Source organism: Ranitomeya variabilis, chromosome 3, assembly GCF_051348905.1.
Source record: "Ranitomeya variabilis isolate aRanVar5 chromosome 3, aRanVar5.hap1, whole genome shotgun sequence".
NCBI classification, from domain to species: domain Eukaryota; kingdom Metazoa; phylum Chordata; class Amphibia; order Anura; family Dendrobatidae; genus Ranitomeya; species Ranitomeya variabilis.
This window is the reverse complement of record NC_135234.1, coordinates 703,820,249-703,835,007: the sequence shown is the minus strand read 5'-3', so window position 1 is coordinate 703,835,007 and position 14,759 is coordinate 703,820,249. Positions and strand designations below refer to the sequence as shown.

General features: G+C 43.2%; 1 protein-coding gene across 6 annotated transcripts in view; it reads left to right on the top strand.

Annotated features, from left to right (window-relative positions):
* NBEA (neurobeachin) overlaps nt 1-14,759 on the top strand; it is an 838,139-nt gene that overhangs the window by 463,326 nt on the left and 360,054 nt on the right. For all 6 annotated transcript variants that reach the window (XM_077298228.1, XM_077298226.1, XM_077298223.1 and 3 more), the window contains one exon: nt 12,081-12,189. In XM_077298228.1, the coding sequence (XP_077154343.1) occupies nt 12,081-12,189 (109 nt within the window). The remainder of the gene's footprint in view (nt 1-12,080; nt 12,190-14,759) is intronic.

The window sequence follows — 14,759 nt, the reverse complement described above, 5'->3', positions numbered from 1 at the left end:
CAATGTCTAAGCGCACGTTCACACTGTGATCATTTCACAGACTAAACTTAAGGAAAAAAAAACAAATCAAAACGAGCACATATCCTGTAGTAAGTAAATGGTAATAATATATGTAAATAACATGGGGTGCTTGATTAACACTATTTTGATAGAAAAAGCCATCCCATCGCAACAAGGTGTACCCAACTGGGACGGTCTATCATGTTTCTAGTATTAAAACCTTACCTTGTGTCATCCAACCTCACTGTAGATGAGGCAGAACAGGACAGAGGCCCGAGTGTTCAGACACCTGCCCGTGGGAAGCTATATAGAGATGAGATGAGATGCCTAGCTCATCTATACATCTCAAACAATACTAGGGCAGTAACTGTACCCATAGACTTAGGGTCCCAACTGAAATGAATGGATAAACTCCACACCAAAAAGTTGTATTTTCACAATAGAAATGGACCTACTGCATATTAAAAAAAATCCAATTTGTTCTGTACTTCTGCTCAAAAAATAAGAAGATGCACAGCCTGAAGATACAAGTTGAGTGTGTCTGTTATCATATTGACCTGGAAAATAATGACTCCAGGTCAGTTTACCGCACAGTGCCATAAAACTGAAATCCAAGCATTGATTATGCAATTGTGCAAGTTGTTGTTTTCACATTTCACCTCATTTGTAATTTGTTTTGTTCAGTAGATTATATAGTACAGTAGATGGTGCATTTAAAATATACAACTTACACTGCAAAAAAAAAAAACAACAAGCCCTCATATTGCTATGTAGATGAAAAAATAAGTGATAGCACTTGGTGTAGTAGGAGAGGAAAAAGCAAAACCAAAAAACACTAAAATGAAAATTGATCAATAGATCTTGGAATAATAATAAGTTCCACAAATGGATGTGCTAAAATAATGTTCCTGTGCTGAAATAATCTTATAAATGTGCCCCTGACATGTGTACTGTTATTAGCTGTGTCTGACCGTACAGGAACATGGTCTGATCATACCACATCTCCTGGGCAGAGGAGGAAGCAAAAGAGTATACTGACATTACAGCATGGGATTACAGCTGATTCTTTCTGTGAGGTAAAAGGTGGTTTTAAACAGGTAGAAACAACATTTTAGCTCACAGAAAGCAGCAGCTTTGATCTCCGACTGTAATGTCTGTTAACTGTTTTGCTTCCACCCCTGCCCAGGAGCTGTGGTATGATCAGACCATGTTCCTGTTCACTGAGGCTCCGTTCCCAGCCGGGCTGAACTGCTGTGACCTTGGTGAGAACCCTGCTAGCACTGTGTGAAAAACTCATGCTGCTAGCAGGGATCTCACCGAGGTTACTGCAGTTTAGCCCGGCTGGGAATGTAACTTCAGGGACTGGACGTAACCTCCATGATGTCACCACTGGTCACTGGCTGCGCTCGCAGCAGTTCATTCCCCAGTGGATCTCAGCCGGGACGGTCCCATCTTGGCACCGTCCCGTTTAAAAATTGTTTATCCCCCAGACATGGATTACGGCGTGGGACAGAACCACAGACAGGTGTAGTATATTGTTGTTGTTTTTTTTTAGGTATCTTACAGGAGATCGAGGGCTTCGGTGGAATTAAGTGAGGTCATAAATATGGTTTAATTAAGGTTATTAAAGCAGTCTGTGTCTTTCTTTCAATTAAAGGACTTTATTCTGTCTGTGTCTTTATTTAACATATAACTTTAGGCGTAATAATGGATAGGTGTCTTATAGATGCCTCTCCATTACTAAGCCGTGGGCTTGATGTCACCTGACAATACAAAGGTGACATCAACCCCACAAATATTATCCCCGCTTGCCACCGCTATAGGGCATGTAGGAAGAGATGGGCAAAGCATCAGAATTGGCGCATCTAATAGATGTGACTTTTCTGGGCATCTGCGGGCTGCTATTTTTAGGCTGGGGGGGCCAATATCCATGGCCCCTTACCAGCCTGAGAATACCAGCCCCCAGCTGTCTGCTTTAGCAAGGCTGGTTGTCAAAAATGAAGAGGACCCTACGCAGTTTTTATGATTATTTAAATAATTAAAAAAACAGCGTGGGGACTCCTCTATTCTTGATAGCCAGCATTGCTGACAGCTGAGGGTTGCAGCCCCCAGCTGTGAGTTTTGTCTGGCTGGTTAGCAAAAATACAGGGGAACCCACGCCGTTTTTTTTTTTTAATTATCTATTTACAGCACAGGAGCTGCTGATGAATACTCCTATCCGCCGCTCCTGCTTTCACTGTTATTGGTAGCAGCAGGTGGCAGATGGTGGGATCAGTAGTTCCATCAGCTGACACCAGTGACTGCAGGTAAACTTTATATCTCCGATCACAGCTGAGTGCTCCCACTGTCTTTTGACAGCATGGAAACTGCCGCTCTCTGACCGGCGGGGATGATTTCACTGCTAATCAGAAGCGGTGTTTGTCGCGCTGTCATGCACATGACAGCACAACAAACACCCGGTATTCGGGCAGCCGAACCCGAACAGTAACACGGACTTCCTGGTGAAGTCCGTGTTCGGTGTCCGTGCCCGAACAGTAGCTGTTCAGTACGGACGCCGAACTTTACTGTTTGGGTTCGCCCATATCTATTAGTGACATTCCTTTATCCCAAAATTTACAGAGGAGTAGTGATGGGTGAACCCAAACACTAAAGTTCGGGGTCCGTACCAAACACCTAGTGTCCGTGCACGGACCCCAAACACGGGCTTCCCCAGAAAGTTACTGTTCGGATTCAGCAGCCCGAACATCGAGTGTTTCCCATGCTGTCATCTGTGTGTGACAGCGCAAGAAACACCAGCAGCTCTGATCGGCGGTAAGTTCACTACCACTGGTCAGAGTGCTGCAGTTTGCGGTTCCCATTCTATCAGATGACAGCATGTGAGCCAGGAGCTGTGACCGGCGGTAAAAAGATTACTACTACTCTCATTATACTACACCTGCTCCCAATCATAGCAGCTAGAGCAGGCAAGACTAATGAGTATTCATCAGCCGGTGCCTGTGCAATTAATAAATAACAAAATGTGTGGGTTCCCCTCTATGTTTGATAACCAGCACAGGTAAAGCTGAGCGCTGCATCCCCCAGATGTCGGCTTTATATTGGCTGATTATCAAAAATAGACAGATCTCCATACTGTATTTTTAAAATATTTAAATAAATTCCCCCCCATTTTTGATGATTAGAGCCTGTGGTTTGTTGCGCTGTCATGCAGATGACCCCCCCATTTATCTGAATGGGGTTCGAGTTCGGGTATCGTTATGGTACCCGAAAAAAAAAATTAAAAAATGTTTGGCTGAACCCACTGGACCCGAACATCCATGGCTTTGCTCATCTTTACAGAGGAGACATATTGTATCCCTTATATATCACTCTGTATGAATTACAAAGTATTTTCCAAAGTGCACGGCTTTTCTTTCCTTTCCAAGCCGTGTGTGGTCAATGTCATAATTAACCTATGAGATTACTTTTAGCCTCTTAGTTGTGGGAGAACAGATGCAGACGTGGGAAGGATAAAGCACATTTGTCTGCTTGTAATCCAATCCACGAGCCCAGAATAATCAGGCCGTGGTACTAAATATGTGATCTTAAATTGGCCCAAAACACCCAGATGATTAGGCCTATAATTACAGTGTTTGTGTTGGGATCCTGTGCCTTTGTGGGAAGATTAAAAAAAAAAAAAAAAACTACTTAATATGGTGCCTGCAGACTGAAGTGTATTTTCAGTGACTTGTTCCTTTTTAAACATAGGGTTTAAAAAAAAAAAGAGAGAAAAAATATATATTATATTTTAACCTCTCCCTTGCCCTCAACTGTTGCCATGCCAGTCACTCTGTAGGCTTCATGATGTCGAGGGGCACTGCATTTTGTGACATTGTGAGGACTCGTCAGTGCTGGAGCCACCAAAGACCACCTGACAAAGGCCCGGAGCTGAACAGAGCCTTGTCGCGGAACAGGTGAAGATTGGGAAAAGGTGAGTATTATATTTTTATTTTCCCACTACTCGAGCTGTTAACCCCTTCCCGACCTGTGACACAGCGTGTGCGTCATGAAAGTCGGTGCCTTCCCGACCTGCGACGCATATGCTGTGTCACAGAATGATTGCGTCCCTGCAGATCGGGTGAAGGGGTTAACTCCGATTTCACCCGATCTGCAGAGACAGGGGGAGTGGTGCTTCAGCCCAGGGGGGGTGGCTTCACCCCCCCCGTGGCTACGATCGCTCTGATTGGCTGTTGAAAGTGAAACTGCCAATCAGAGCGATTTGTAATATTTCACCCAAAAAAACGGTGAAATATTACAATCCAGCCATGGCCGATGCTGCAATATCATCGGCCATGGCTGGAAAACCTAATCTGCCCCCACCCCACCCCACCGATCGCCCCCCCAGTGCTCCGGTGCGCGGTCCGCCCCCCTAATTCGTTCTGTCCGCTCCTCCGTCCTCCTGTCCGCTCCCCCCGTGCTCCGGTGCCCCCTCCCTGTGCTCCGGTCCCCCCCCCCCCGTGCTCCGGTCCCCCCCCCCCCCCCCCCGTGATCCGATCACCCCCCCTTCATACTTACCGGGCCTCCCGATGTCCGTCCGGCTTCTCCATGGGCGCCGCCATCTTATAATATGGCGGGCGCATGCGCACTGCGCCCGCAGAGTCTGCCGGCTGGCAGATTCATTTCAGAAGTATTTTGATCACTGCGATATAGCCTATCGCAGTGATCAAAATGAAAAAAAAGTAAATGACCCCCCTTTATCACCCCCATAGGGACAATAATAAAAATAAATAAAATATTTTTATTTTTTTTCTGCTAGGGTTAGGGTTAGAACTAGGGTTAGAATTAGGGTTAGAATTAGGGGTAGGGTTAGGGTTAGGGGTAGGGTTAGGGCATGTGCACACAGTGCAGATTTGGCTGCGAATCCGCAGCGGATTGCCGCGGATCGGCCGCGGATCCGCAGCGGATCCGCCGCGGATCCGCAGCGGATCCGCCGCGGATCCGCAGCGGATCCGCAGCGGATTGGCCGCTGCGAATTCGTAGCAGTTTTCCATCAGGTTTACAGTACCATGTACACCTATGGAAAACCAAATCTGCTGTGCCCATGGTGCGGAAAATACCGTGCGGAAACGCTGTGTATTTTCCGCAGCATGTCAATTTTGTGCGGATTCCGCAGCGTTTTACACCTGTTCCTCAATAGGAATCCGCAGGTGAAATCCGCACAAAAAAACACTGGAAATCCGCTGTAAATCCGTAGGTAAAACGCAGTGCCTTTTACCTGCGGATTTTTCAAAAATGGTGCGGAAAAATTTCACACGAATCCGCAAAGTGGGCACATAGCCTTAGGGTTAGGGTTGGAATTAGAGTTAGGGTACCGTCTCACAGTGGCACTTTGATCGCTACGACGGTACGATCCGTGACGTTCCAGGGATATCCATACGATATCGCTGTGTCTGACACGCAGCAGCGATCAGGGACCCTGCTGAGAATCGTACGTCGTAGCAGATCGTTTGGAACTTTCTTTCGTTGCTGGATCTCCCGCTGTCATCGCTGGATCTCCCGCTGTCATCGCTGGATCGTTGTGTGTGACAGCTATCCAGCGATGCGTTCACTTGTAACCAGGGTAAACATCGGGTTACTAAGCGCAGGGCCGCGCTTAGTAACTCGATGTTTACCGTGGTTACCAGCGTAAAAGTAAAAAAAAAAAAAAAAAAACGTACATACTCACATTCCGGTGTCCTTCAGGTCCCTTGCCGTCTGCTTCCCGCTCTGACTGTCTGCCGGCCGGAAAGTGAGAGCACAGCACAGCAGTGACGTCACCGCTGCGCTCTGCTCTCACTGTACGGCGGCACTCAGTCAGAGCGGGAAGCAGACGGCAAGGGACCTGAAGGACACCAAAATGTGAGTATGTACGTTTTTTTTTTTACTTTTACGCTGGTAACCACGGTAAACATCGGGTTACTAAGCGCGGCCCTGCGCTTAGAAACCCGATGTTTACCCTGGTTACCCGGGACCTTGGCATCGTTGGTCGCTGGAGAGCGGTCTGTGTGACAGCTCCCCAGCGACCACACAATGACTTTCCAACGATCACGGCCAGGTCGTATCGCTGGTCGTGATCGTTGGTAAATCGTTATGTGAGACGGTACCCTTAGGGTTGGAATTAGGGCTAGGGTTGGAAATAGGGTTAAGATTAGGCTTGTGGTTAGGGTTAAGGATAGGGTTAGGGTTGTGTTGGGGTTACAGTTGTGGGTAGGGTTGGGATTAGGGTTAGGATTAGGGTTGGATTTAGGGTTACGGGTGTGTTGGGGTTAGGGTTGTGGTTAGGGGTGTGTTGGGGTTAGGGTTGTGATTAGGGTTATGGCTACAGTTGGGATTAGGGTTAGGGGTGTGTTGGGGTTAGTGTTCAAGTTAGAATTGAGGGGTTTCCACTGTTTAGGCACATCAGGGGTCTCCAAACGCAACATGGCGCCACCAATGATTCCAGCCAATCTTGCGTTCAAAAAGTCAAATGGTGCGCCCTCCCTTCCAAGCCCCGACGTGCGCCCAAACAGTGGTTTACCCCCACATATGGGATACCAGCGTACTCAGGACAAACTGGGCAACAACTATTGGGGTCCAATTTCTCCTGTTACCCTTGCAAAAATAAAAAATTACTTGCTAAAACATAATTTTGAGGAAAGAACAATTATTTTTTATTTTCACGGCTCTACGTTATAAACTTATGTGAAACACTTGGGGGTTGAAAGTGCTCACCACACATCTAGATAAGATCCTTTTGGGGTCTAGTTTCCAAAATGGGGTCACTTGTGGGGTGTTTCTGTTTTGGCACATCAGGGGCTCTGCAAATGCAACGTGACGCCCGCAGACCATTCCATCAAAGTCTGCATTTCAAATGTCACTACTTCCCTTCCGAGCCCTGACGTGCGCCCAAACAGTGGTTTACCCCCACATATGGGGTACCAGCGTACTCACAACAAACTGGGCAACAAATATTGGGGTCCAATTTCTCCTGTTACCCTTGTGAAAATAAACAATTGCTTGCTAAAACATCTTTTTTGAGGAAAGAAAAATGATTTTTTATTTTCACCGCTCTGCGTTGTAAACTTCTGTGAAGCACTTGGGGGTTGAACGTGCTCACCAAACATCTAGATAAGTTCCTTGGGGGGTCTAGTTTCCAAAATGGGGTCACTTGTGGGGGGTTTCTACTGTTTAGGCACATCAGGGGCTCTGCAAGCAGAACATGATTCCCGCAGACCATTCCATCAAAGTCTGCATTCCAAATCGTCACTACTTCCCTTCCGAGCCCCGCCATGTGCCCAAACAGTGGTTTACCCCCACATATGGGGTATCAGCGTACTCAGGAGAAACTGGACAACAACTTTTGGGGTCAAATTTTTCCTGTTACCCTTGGGAAAATTAAAAAATTCTGGGCTAAAAAAATATTTTTGAGGAAAGAAAACACATTTTTTATTTTCACGTCTCTGCGTTATAAACTTCTGTGAAGCACTTGGGGGTTCAAAGTGCTCACCACACATCTAGATAAGTTCCCTTGGGGGTCTAGTTTCCAAAGTGGGGTCAATTGTGGGGAGTTCCTACTGTTTAGGCACATCAGGGGCTCTGCAAACGCAACGTGACGCCCGCAGAGCATCCCATTAAAGTCTGCATTTCAAAACGTCACTACTTCCCTTCCGCTCCCCGACGTGTGCAAAAACAGTGGTTTACCCCCATATATGGGGTATCAGCGTACTCAGGAGAAACTGCACGACAACTTTTGGGGTCCAATTTCTCCTGTTACCCTTGGGAAAATAAAAAATTGTGGGTTAAAAAAATCATTTTTGAGGAAAGAAAAATAATTTTATATTTTCATGGCTCTGCGTTATAAACTTCTGTGAAGCACTTGAGGGTTCAAAGTGCTCACCACACATCTAGATTAGTTCCTTGGGAGGTCTAGTTTCCAAAATGGGGTCACTTGTGTGGGAGCTCCAATGTTTAGGCACACAGGGGCTCTCCAAACGCGACATGGTGTCCGCTAATGATTGGAGCTAATTTTCCATTCAAAAAGCCAAATGGCGTGCCTTCCCTTCCGAGCCCTGCCGTGCGCCCAAACAGTGGTTTACCCCCACATATGGGGTATCATCGTACTCAGGACAAACTGGACAACAACATTTGGGGTCCAATTTCTCCTATTATCCTTGGGAAAATAAAAAACTCCGGCCTAAAAATCATTTTTGAGGAAAGAAAAATATTTTTTTATTTTCATGGCTCTGCGTTATAAACTTCTGTGAAGCACCTGGGGGTTTTAAGTGCTCACTATACATCTAGATTAGTTCCTTGGGGGGTCTAGTTTCCAAAATGGGGTCACATGTGGGGGAGCTTCAATGTTTAGGCACACAGGGTCTCTCCAAACGCGACATGGTGTCCGCTAACGATGGAGATAATTTTTCATTCAAAAAGTCAAATGGCGCGCCTTCCCTTCCGAGCCTTGCCGTGCACCCAAACAGTGGTTTACCCCCACATATGAGGTATCGGCGTACTCAGGAGAAATTGCCCAACAAATTTTAGGATCCATTTTATCCTATTGCCCATGTGAAAATGAAAAAATTGAGGCTAAAAAAATTTTTTGTGAAAAAAAAGTACTTTTTCATTTTTACGGATCAATTTGTGAAGCACCTGGGGGATTAAAGTGCTCACTATGCATCTAGATGAGTTCCTTGGGGCGTCTAGTTTCCAAAATGGGGTCACTTGTGGGGGAGCTCCAATGTTTAGGCACACGGGGGCTCTCCAAACGCGACATGGTGTCCGCTAAAGATTGGAGCCAATTTTTCATTGAAAAAGTCAAATGGCGCTCCTTCGCTTCCGAGCCCTGCCGTGCCCACAAACAGTGGTTTACCCCCACATATGAGGTATCAACGTACTCAGGACAAATTGGACAACAACTTTTGTGGTCCAGTTTCTCCTTTTACCCTTGGGAAAATAAAAAAATTGTTGCTAAAAGATCATTTTTGTGACTAAAAAGTTAAATGTTCACTTTTTCCTTCCATGTTGCTTCTGCTGTTGTGAAACACCTGAAGGGTTAATAAACTTCTTGAATGTGGTTTTGAGCACCTTGAGGGGTGCAGTTTTTAGAATGGTGTCACTTTTGGGTATTTTCAGCCATATAGAACCCTCAAACTGACTTCAAATGTGAGGTGGTCCCTAAAAAAAATGGTTTTGTAAATTTTGTTGTAAAAATGAGAAATCACTGGTCAAATTTTAACCCTTATAACTTCCTAGCAAAAAAAAAATGTCTTTCCAAAATTGTGCTGATGTAAAGTAGACATGTGGGAAATGTTATTTATTAACTATTTTGTGTCACATAACTCTCTGGTTTAACAGAATAAAAATTCAAAATGTGAAAATTGCGAAATTTTCAAAATTTTCGCCAAATTTCCGTTTTTTTCACAAATAAACTCAGAAATTATCGACCTAAATTTACCACTAACATGAAGCCCAATATGTCACGAAAAAACAATCTCAGAACCGCAAGGATCCGTTGAAGCATTCCTGAGTTATTACCTCATAAAGGGACACTGGTCAGAATTGCAAAAAATGGCAAGGTCATTAAGGCCAAAATAGGCTGGGTCATGAAGGGGTTAAAGAAACAAATCCAGTAAAATGGTGTGTGGTTGTCATTTTTGCTAGACTCCATCACAAAAAAAATTGAATTCTGTCAAAGCTGAATTTTCTTTTTTTTTGTGAATTTGATATTTCTATGAATCGATTTGCTCATCTGTAATATGTAATGGTTATAAATATATATGTATTTTATAGGAAAAATATGCTTTAGAAAAGAAACCAACTCTTATTTGTGTATTTTGCTGTAATGTCCATAGTGGACATACAAAATCTTTTATTTTTTTGGGGAAAGGAGAATATCTCCACATCTTCTGCGGCTTTACACAAGCATTGCACTTGTTGACAGATTTTTTTATCATCCGTAAGTGAGAAGGAAATCAGGAGAAGATAGTTGTGAGAGCAGGAAACCAGGATCTTTACTGGTTGCGTTCCATTTCCGCAAGCCCTTGTGGGGATTCTGATAGGAATCTGAAGGGGAGAAATAGTTATAAATATTTATTCTTCTCAGCTACTTCTCCCGTGAATGCAGTTCATCAATCATAGCCCGGCTATGTAATTGTGCGCTTGTCAACAATTAACGGGACATAAACAGTTGATGAATGGGCAGTTAAATTAAAGTGTTCCCAAGGACAGGCTGAAATTATCAACTAGGTCGCTCAAAATATTACAACAAAAGGATTGCTATAATTAAAACAAAGCAAGGTTAATGAGATGTAAAATTGCATATAATGTCTCCAGTATGATGGTTGCATCCAGCAAAACATGTGTCCGATCCAAGTGTCAGACAAAAGAATTTACACATTCACAAGTTTAGCTGAATCAATAGCTATTTCCTGCTTTTTTTCACTTCTGTTTATTTTTACTCAATCTTTCTTTATAGTAATTATAAACATAACTTCAGTGTCGCAAAATGTCTGTGGACGTTGACATGTAAATATTTGTTAGATTTTGTCCTTATAGTTTTGCACATGCTTCTTTTACAATCCATTATATTCATGTTATTTCAACTCATACACTTGCATATAAAAGGTGAAATAAATATTCACTCATCAGCATTGAAATTGTAACACCATGTCGAGAAATTATGGAGATCACAGGATTGATAGACATGTTAATGATATGCAAATGATGAAAAAAAATTTAAAATTTTCAAAAATCTCGATTTCTCAGTATAGAGTAGGAACGTCACAATCAGAAATCTCCGCACTTACACACCTTGGCTGCTGTCAATTTGGTTATTAATGGCTGTCTGACAAGTATTGTGCCTCATTTAATGTGTTTGGGCACATCATCAAGATCCACTGCTGGCAGCTTCCTTTGTTATTGCCAACCAGTGATGTCACCAATGAAGACCAGAGTTGCTCCAGGCTGTGGTTGCACATTTAGGCCACACAGGCTGCTCACAGTAGCATGACCAACATGCACCCTGGCATTGACGTGTTAAAGAAAAAAAAAACAGCTCCTGGGACACTTTAGAGAAATGGCTGTACCACTGGTTATATGATTAATCCATTCTGTACTGCAAGGGAAATTGAACATCCTCTACCAAGCCTAAGGCATCAAACAGTGGTTGCACAGAATATCAGAACGCAAATGCATGACACTAGCCTACGAGCCAGACGCCCATCTACAAAGGTTCCATTGCCCGCTCACCACCACTCTGAAAGGCTATCATGGTGCAGTGCGAGACGGCAATGGAAATCTATCCTGTTCAGCAAAGAGTCCTGCTTTTGTTTTGAATGAAATGATGGCCAAAGTTTGGTCTTGAGACTACGTGGGCAGTGCCATGAAAAGGTCATCACAAGAGAACATCATACGCTGGTCCAACTTCCAAGATTATGAAGTGGGGTGGAAAAATGTATATTAGCTGGGTTCTTCTATTCGTCATTCCTGGTATGCTAAGAGCATTGGTGGTGGTTGTGGACCTAGTGGTATGACCATTTCTCTAAAGTGTCTCAGGAGCCATTTTTCAACACAACAGCAGGCCGCATATTGCTCATGTTACTGTGAACAGGATGCATTTTTTAAACATTCTACCACAGCGCCTCCAGACATGTCTCTCATTGAGCACATCTGGCAAATAATTGGTCGGTAATTGAACAGGCAGCTGCCAGCAGTGGATCGTGATGATTTGCTGCCCAAGTGCATTTTGTCCTGGTAGAATGTTTTCACATCATTAGTATGTTTATCCATCCTGTGATTTCCAGAATTCCAAGACTTTTCCTTCTTGGTGTTGCAATATCAGTGTTGACGAGTGTAGATATATAGATACATACATACATACAGTAGGCAGATACTGTTCATAGCTATAAAGATATGGGAAATATGGTCTGTCATTATTTTTTAAGATAATATAAATATGCACATTTTTTATGATGGTGTAATTACTATTGTGTAGAGACATGCATTGTTTTGTGGTGACATACGGGCTCGGTGATGTATCGTAATCTAATGGATTGTTGTCTGATGCGTTTCGGTGTGTTCTCTCCTAGACTGCTGTGCCACGCTATGAAAGATCACATAGTGCGAGTTGCTAATGAAGCAGAGTTTATTTTAAACAGACAGCGAGCGGAGGATGTTCACAAACACGCAGAGTTCGAGGTAAGCAGTGCTGATGATGAAGTCCGGCCTCTCTGCTTTCCATCAGTCAACACCTCCCCTGTAACTCCATTCACAGGCCTCTCTTTTTATATTTTAGCAACATATACTTGCATTTCATTCAGCCCAGGCCATTTTGGAAAGCTTTGGTTAATGTCAGGAACAGGGAACCGGTTTATTATTTGCTTCCCTGTCTGATATTCATGAACATAGTTGCAGCAGTTGGAGTTTTCTTTCATCAAAGACAAGTGTCTTAATGTGCAGTTATTGCACTCACTTTTCCAGGAACTCAACAGATTTATTACAAAAATCTCTTTTACAGCATCTCATCAGACTAGTTTACATGTTTCCAGATTGTCCACCATGGGAAAAGGAAATTGAGCAAATGTGTTTTTTTTCATATGTACGGGGGAGGGGGACTTAAATTGCAATTAAAGTTGTGTTTGTCTTTCCAATGATTTGCTGAATAGGATCCATGTATTTCCTTTGTGTTTATAGCTAGTGCGTACAGTTGGCCTAAACCTATGTTAGGGAGGGGACATATAACATGCGCAGACAGAAATATCTTCAGCTCTTTAGTTAAAAGGGTTTTACAGTTTCAAAAATCATGTTTGGATAACTTGCTAATAAAAAAATATAGCGGTCTCCCTGTAGATGTGTTGATGAAGATTAACTTGCCATCCCAGCAGTTCCCTTCCTGGCTTATATTGAAAACAGTAGCTGAGCCAGCTCCCTTCTTTGTCACCACTGGTAAATAAGCATCTTTCAGGCGGACTCATTTTACTCCTTGTACGATCATGTCCTATTTCTGGAATTGTTATATGGAGTGAGCTCTATAGCTGACCCGTCTCCACACAAGGGATGCTGGCTATATCTACAGATCTATCTCTTTAGATGTCTACAGTGGTGTGAAAACGTGTTTGCCCCCTTCCTGATCTCCTATTCTTTTGCATGTTTATCACACTTAAATGTTTCAGATCACCAAAAAAATATAAATATTAGACAAAGATAACGCAAGTAAACACAAAATGCAGTTTTTAAATTAATCTCTTTATTATTAAGGAGAAAAAAATTCAACCCTACAGGCCCTGTGTGAAAAAGGGATTGCCTCCCCTTTAAAATTTAAATTAACTGTGGTTTATCACATCTTTGGAAAACTAAGTTCAAATTCCCTAGCCACATGCAGGCTTGAATACTGCCACGCCTTTTCTCAATCAAGAAATCAGTTAGATAGGACCTGCCTGACTAAATGAAGTAGACACCTCAAAACCTAGACATCATGCCATGATCCAAATAAATTCTGGAACAAATGAGAAACAAAGTAATTGACATCTATCAGTCTGGAAAAGGTGTTAAATCCATTTCTAAAGCTTTGGGATTCCAGCGAACCACAGTGAGAGCCATTTTTCATAAATGGCGAAAACATAGAACAGTGATGAACCTTCCTAGGAGTGGCTGGCCAACCAAAATTATCCCGCAGCGATGATTCATTCTAGAGGTCACAAAAGACCCCACAACAACATCCAAAGAACTGCAGATCTCACTTGCCTCAGTTACAGCCAGTGTTTATGACTTCACCATAATAAAGAGACTGGGCAAAAATGGCCTGAATGGCAGAGTTTCAAGACAAAAACCACTCCTGAGCAATAAAAACATAAAGGCTAGTCTCAGTTTTGCCAGAAAACAACTTGATGATCCCCAAGACTTTTGGGAGAATACTCTGTGGACTGATGAGACAAAAGTTGATCTTTTTGTGAGTTGTATGTACCATTCCATCTGGTGTAGAGGTAACACAGCATTTCAGAAAAGGAGCATCATACCAACAGTAAAATATGGTGGTGGTAGTGTGATGGTCTGGAGCTGTTTTTCTGCTTCAGGACCTGGAAGACTTGCTGTGGTAAATGGAACCATGATTTCTGCCTAAAATCCTGAAGGAGAATGTCCGGCCATCTGATCATGACCTCAAGCTGAAACGCACTTGGGTTATGCAGCAGGACAATGATCCAAAACACACCAGCAAGTCCACATCTGAATGGCTTAAGAAATACAAAGTTAAGAAGATGGAGTGGCCTAATCATAGTCCTGACCTTAGTCTGATTGAGATGCTGTGGCATGACCTTAAATAGGCGGTTCATGCTCTGAAATCCTCCAATGTGGCTGAATTACAACAATTCTGCAAAGATGAGTGGGGCAAAATTCCTCCATAGCATTGTAAAAGATTCATTGCCAATGCTTGTTTGCAGTTGTTGCTGCTAAGGTTTGCCCACCCAGTAATTAGGTTTAGGGGGCAATCACTTTTTCACACAGAGCCCTGTAGGTTTGAATTTATTTTTCCCTTAATGATAACGATCTTCATTTAAATACTGCATGTTGTGTGTTATCTTTGTCTAATATTGAAATTTGTTTAGCGATCTGAAACATTTCAGTGACAAACATGCAAAAGAATAGGAAATCAGGAAGGGGGCAAACACTTCTTCACACAACTGTATATCTATAGAGAGAGAGTTCTTTCTCTATTTTCCCTCTCTCTCTCTCTCTCTCTCCTTCTTTTACCCAATCTCTTTCTCACTTTT